The sequence below is a fragment of the Lepus europaeus genome, chromosome 7, assembly GCF_033115175.1.
Source record: "Lepus europaeus isolate LE1 chromosome 7, mLepTim1.pri, whole genome shotgun sequence".
Lineage (NCBI taxonomy): Eukaryota > Metazoa > Chordata > Mammalia > Lagomorpha > Leporidae > Lepus > Lepus europaeus.
In genome coordinates, this window is record NC_084833.1 from 60,428,071 (window position 1) to 60,434,642 (window position 6,572).

The following is a 6,572-nucleotide window of genomic DNA, read 5'->3' on the forward strand; positions in this document are numbered from 1 at the left end:
GAAACCCAATTGCTTTCATGTTTGACTTACAATTGCCTAACACTCATCCCTGTCAATTTTCTTTCCACAGAGCATCAATGACACTGTCACAACATCTTGAATGATATCAAGTCCAGCCAAGAGACCCAAATGTAAGCAAAGAAAGTCAACTAAGTGGAACCCTAACAATCTGACTCTCTTGCTCTTTCCCAGACTGTACTCCATAGGTGATAGGTGATTCTAGTCTGACAGAGTGTGATGTCATGCCCTGTCAAAGTTGAAACTGCCTTAGTGGTGATATCTGAGATGCTGTGGCAAAGTCCTCCTAGACGTGGTAGAGAACTTAAAGCATTATTATTCATTATATTCTTCTCTGCAATGAGGAGAAAACATGGGCCTGGGGGTGGAAACAGTGTCATCATCACTAAACAGTATCTCCAGTTACCCACACAAGGAATCTGTGTTTTCTACCCTATGCTGAGCATTGTGGTTTAGGAACCCTGGTTCCAGAGGTGGAGCATTATGCCAAAAGACATGCAATCCTTTTAAAACTTCATTTGGAGATGCCACCGTGTTATTCTAAGATACCAGGAATTAAAGAAAGGAATTATCTGATCCTAATAATCAGGATGACTTAGGACCACTGACATTCAATGTGGCAATGCAGTCAAGTGAAAATATGCTTATAGTTAGATGATTCTTGGGCATATTTTGATACGTCTTGCCTGGTTTTGAATGAATAAATGAAAAGTCACAGTTTGAGAAATCTATGGTGACTGGGGATGAAATTCTAGTTTACAGTAATGGGAATCTAAAATTATAGAAGAGAGATAGTATATAATAGTCAGAGGCTCAGGACAGCAGCAACATAGGGATCTGTAGATCACCATATTCCTCATCCTACTTTCCTTTCACAGTGAATAAAATAAAGTTGCATGATTCCTAAGGAAGCTGCTTCCAGAGTTTATTCCAGAGTATTTAGGTCCAATGGTTTTTTGTCTGTAGTTGATGCCATGGTACATCACTGGCATATCATCCTGCCAGACCGGAACCAGCACCCACTTCTCTAGTAAGAATGTTACAGATTATAGGTCTCATATGAGTGTTTCTTAAGAATTTCTGTCCTCTGATCGGAGTCACCTTTCTCAAAGTCATGTGCCCTCCACACGAAAGACCACATGCAATGACCAGTCAATAGGTGTTTACAAAGGTCCAGACCTTTCTTTCATTCACAAAAATTCTGAAAGGAAGTCAGACATCTTGGTTCCAGAGATCTCTGAAGGATTGGAGTACGCTTTTGTTATAATTAATGGAGTTCAACTTCTCTCTCCACTAGTCTAATTTCCTTCTTGCCTACTTGGCTGTTTAACTTGAGAGCACACCCTGAATAAACTTCTGTACACAAATGCTTACTCTAGTGTTTAATTAAAAGAAACCCAGCTTGGAACTACCTAATTATCAAAAACAAATACAAGTGACACAAAAAGAAAAAATCTTTGCAAGTAATAACATCTCAAATAAAAGACTGATTTGTTTGACATGAAAAGGACTCTCAAAAGTAATAAATAAAATTTAAATGGGCAAAAGATTCCATAAACTGACCCTTAAAAAGAAATTCAAATTTTCTTGAACATACAAAGACTAACATGTTTCTTTTTGTAAAGTGACAATCACATTTACCAGTAAAAAGCAAAAACAAATCTTCTAGTGGTATAAAATAATCACCTAAGAAAATGAAAGATGCCCAATTCTCTAGAAGAACCTGAAACTGCAAGGGAGGGAGCAATTAATTCTGTTGTGTGGAGCAAGGGAGACCTTAAAAGGTATTAACCATATGGCTAATCTACATGCATAGTGGGAATACAGTGAATTATTCTTGAGTCTACTCTCATTTAAGGACTCACTTGTGTGAAAGACTCGTGGGATTCTAGAACCTCTAGATATAGCTAGCTCCCTGAGTTGTCATCCCTAGAAGCCTCTGTTCAATTAAAAAGTGTCAGGGGAGAAGGCCAGAATCGGACTATTATAATCTATACTTGTGCCTTATAATTTGTATTGGTTTCATCCTGACTTCATCTCAGCTGAACTTGAAAGTGCATCTCAAATGGTAGTCATCATGGTAAGTACTGAAAACCTTAATGTTTCAATTGTGAATCTCATCAATCGAGGGCATTTGGATGAATGTCTTAATCCTAATAACCTATTATAATTTATCTGTTTAGATGTGTTTCTACCTACATGTCGCTGGAAAGAAAACATTTTATTTTATTAGAAAGTGTGCCCTTTTTAGAGAATTTAGAGAAAAGCAGAGCCATAAGCACATGATTTTTCATTATTCTGTCTTAACTCAAAAGGGCATACACTACTACATTCTCTAGTTCATAAAATATGTTAAGAAAACCAAAAGTCACCACATATTTGAAGTACACATACAGAATTTTGGTCAATAATGAAGATAGTTTAAAATTCAGTATATATACAGACATTGTTAAATATAAAATTGTTCATCATGTTCTTTTATATTATATATATAATATATAATGTTATATATATTATATATAGTGTTTATTGTGGAGAGGTTAGTATTATTGACACCATCTCATGTCTTTTCATTTTTTTAAGATTTTATTTATTTATTTGAGAGGTAGAGTTATAGACAATGAGAGGGAGAGACAGAGAGAAAGGTCTTCCTTCTGTTGGTTCACTCCCCAAATGGCCACAACAACCAGAGCTGCGCTGATCCAAAGCCAGGAGCCAGGTGCTTCTTCCCAGTCTCCCATGCGGGTGCAGGGGCCCAAGCACTTGGGCTACCCTCTATTGCTTTCCCAGGCCATAACAGAGAACTGGGTTGGAAGAGGGGCACCGGGACTAGATCAGGTGCCCATGTGGTATGCTGGCACCTCAGGCAGAGGATTAACCTACTGCACCACGGCACCGCCCCATCCATCTCATGTCTTGAGCATATTTTGCACCAAATAAACATCTTTTTATTCCATTTTTTCTATGAACTCTTTTAAAAGGACCTCATGTCCTTAGTTTTCCACTGAACACTTCTCTCACTTCATTCAGATTAGCATCAGAAGCAAGTCTTGAGACTTAGAGGACATGAAGTCTGAAAAATAGCTCCCTATTGATAGTTTAACCACTTTACACAACTGAATTAGTGTTTACAGCAGACATGCTGTAAAAAATATGCTCCATTGAAAAATATATAGGAACATATATGCCAGATGTATAACAGGCTTTAGTGAAAACACATAATTGTGCACTGGAGTTAAAGCCATGGGTGCACTTGACTTCTACTCTGGGGACATACTGATGGTTGGTAGTTTAATCCTGTGTAGGACTCAGCATGATAGTTCTCTGTGTGTCTAAGCTGTTCCAGATTGGACATAAAGATGTTAAACTGCAAGGGATGTGGAAATAGTTATCATTACAGCTGAAGTCAATGCCCAAAACAAGGCTGGTCTTGGAATAGGTAGGAAAAAATAGTCAAAGCTGTACTCAGTTTTCATTTGAAAAAAATCTTTAAACTGTTATTTCAAAACCTAGTAATATGGCAAACTTCAGGAAAAGAGCAACAGTCAATTACCATGTCTAATTGTGGGTCATATGAAAAATACAGCATCAGAAAAACAGAGAAATTTCCCCTGAAGATGAGATTACAAATAAAATTCAAACACAGATATGAAGACAGACACTATGAAAGAAACTCTGTTTTCAATTATAATGAATACGGCATTGAGGAGCTGTTAACCAAAGTGTACAACATTTCTGCTGGGAAAAATAATGTTTAGAGATCCATTGCACAGCATGGTACCTATAGTTACTGATAATGTGCTATATATTTCAGTTACTGAAAGAGTAAATTTCAAATGTGCTCACAAAAATCAGTATATGAGGTGTCAGAGATGTTAAATGAATTGATTTGATAACCACAGAACATGTACATATATCAGAACATCACAGTGTATCTCAAAAATATGTAGTTGTAACTTATCAATTGAAAGTAACAATATCCATTCATGAAAAAAGAAAGAGGAAATGAAACTAAAATGAATTTTAAAGTAGATATGAAAGATCCTCAAAATTGAAAGGAAATGTAGCAAGAATAAAATAAATGAAATGCTGTGGAGAGACTGGTAGATATGAATGAAATGAAAGGTCATTTAAAATAACCTTCACTCAAAAAAACAAAATAGTTGAAAGAAAACTAATAAATAGGATATATTTGAGACAATACACATGTGAAAACAGAACTTGATAAATAAGGAAATAATAGTAAAAGATGCACCAAAAATGGAACACAAGTGAATGAAGAATTTGAAAATACAAAGCAATCTAGCTAGAAAATTAGACTGAAAAATTTCAATATTTTTCACCAAGATAGACTGCTTAATACACAGTATTAAAAGGTGTTGACAATATCCAAAGTAAAAGAAACGTATGACTTTCTCATTAAAAATGCTTACCAAATTGTAAGCAAAATAAGCTAATTATAAACTCCTACCTGTACACTACATATTGCAGTACAAAACATCGATAATAAAGAGAATATCTAAAAGCTTTCATGTTAGCAAGAACTCAATATATATTGAGTCCATTGAGAAGTTTTTATTGAAGGATTTCTTTTCAGAAGTGTGTACATTACGGTAACAACAGGAAATGCAGAAGAATTCAATGATCTATGGAAAAGAGGGGACCCGAACAGGAAAAAAGCAGCATAAGATGGTTACAGGGCTCTACAATAAAATTTATAATGTTCTTCAAATAGCCAGTAACCACTATGAAAAATAGAAAAAAAAATCTAGAATAAATGACATTCAGCAAAAACATCTTAAAGATTATGAAAAGCATATTTTATAAGCAACAGAAAATCTATGGAAAAATGACAACATATTTTGAGAGAAGAAAAAGAAAATTTGAGAAAAGAAAAGTGAAACACATAGTTACTTCAAAAGACATAAATATATTTTTTCTGGAATTTATGTAAATTAACTGAGATTTTAAACACATTATTATCAATATTTAAATAAAAATCAAAGTGTTATATTTTTAAGTTGATAATAAGTACCCTCACAATTATCTTAGCTGAACAAATTTCTTTGTATAGGACTTGTATCTGTTACCTGTATTTATTTTAAGATTAGATTTTTAAATCAGTTTGCTTTCATTTTCTGTTTTTTCTTTTAATTATATATTGATGTTTACTTCTTGACCTATTTCTCTTTCTTTAGGTTTGTATCTGAGAATCATGTCCCTATTACTTGGTTTCACAAGACCACAATGATTTCAAAAGGAAAGAGTCAGTTTCTAAGCCAACCTACTTGCACCACCACAAGAAGACTGTTCTGAGCCTTTCATCTTGATTACCTCACATATTGAGATGTCCATACGCAACATCTCTGAGATTGAAATTTCTACTTTCTATTTAGTTGGGTTCCCAGGGTTGGAATTTGCCAATATTTGGATTTCTATCCCCATTTGTCTTGTGTACATCATTGCTATCCTGGGAAACTGTACCATCCTATTTTTCATAAAAACGGAACCTTCTTTGCATGAGCCCATGTACTATTTCCTCTCCATGTTGGCTCTCTCTGACCTAGGACTTTCCTTCTCTTCTCTCCCTACCATGCTAAGGATTTTCTTGTTCAATGCTCCAGGAATTTCTCTTGATGCCTGCTTTGCCCAAGAGTTTTTCATCCATGGATTCTCAGCTATGGAGTCATCTGTGCTTCTCATTATGTCTTTTGATCGCTTCATTGCAATCTGCAACCCTCTGAGATATACCACCATTCTTACCAGTGCCAGAGTCACCCAAATTGGACTTGCCTTTTCTCTCAAAAATTTTTTGTTGATTCTTCCTTTTCCTATCACTTTAAAACATCTAAGATATTGTAAGAAGAACCTCCTGTCCCATGCCTACTGCCTCCATCAGGATGTCATGAAGCTGGCCTGCTCTGACAACAAGGTCAATGTCATCTATGGCTTATTTGTGGCTCTCTCAGGCATCCTAGACATAACATTTATTTTCATGTCCTATGTGATGATACTGAAAGCAGTGTTAAGCATAGCATCCCAAAAGGAAAGGTTCAAGGTCCTCAACACCTGTGTTTCCCACGTCTGTGCTGTGCTCATCTTCTACGTGCCTATTATCTCCCTTTCTGTCATCTACCGGTTATCCAAACACAGTTCTCCAATCAGCAGAATCCTTATGGCTGATGTTTTCCTCCTGGTGCCTCCACTGATGAACCCCATTGTGTACTGTGTGAAGAGTCAGCAGATAAGAAGCCTGATTGTAGGGAAACTGTGCCAGAAGTAAAGCTGACAGGGATGTTTCACCGCATGGAAACCCAACCAGTAACTGACAGGACAATAACCAGGTTGATTCAGCCAGGAACCACACTAAAGGAAGGAAAATAGGTCAAGAAGTAGACATCAATGTATAATTAAAAGTAAAAACTTCTTGATTTGTAAAAGGAAAAGCCTGCTTTTTTGAGAAAGTTACATCTAGTGTGAGACACAAACATACAAAAGCACAATTTTGCTATACTGTGAAACTGCCCTAAAATTATTCCCACAGTGTTCTGGGA

The 6,572-nt window shown here is 35.9% G+C and overlaps 1 protein-coding gene across 1 annotated transcript; it reads left to right on the forward strand.

The window, feature by feature from the left end:
- The first annotated feature begins 5,347 nt into the window (after positions 1-5,347).
- On the forward strand, positions 5,348-6,301 carry LOC133764530 (olfactory receptor 51A4-like). The gene has a single exon (XM_062198205.1). It carries the CDS (start codon positions 5,366-5,368, stop codon positions 6,299-6,301), a length of 936 nt encoding a protein of 311 aa, XP_062054189.1. The 5' UTR covers positions 5,348-5,365.
- Positions 6,302-6,572: the final 271 nt, after the last annotated feature.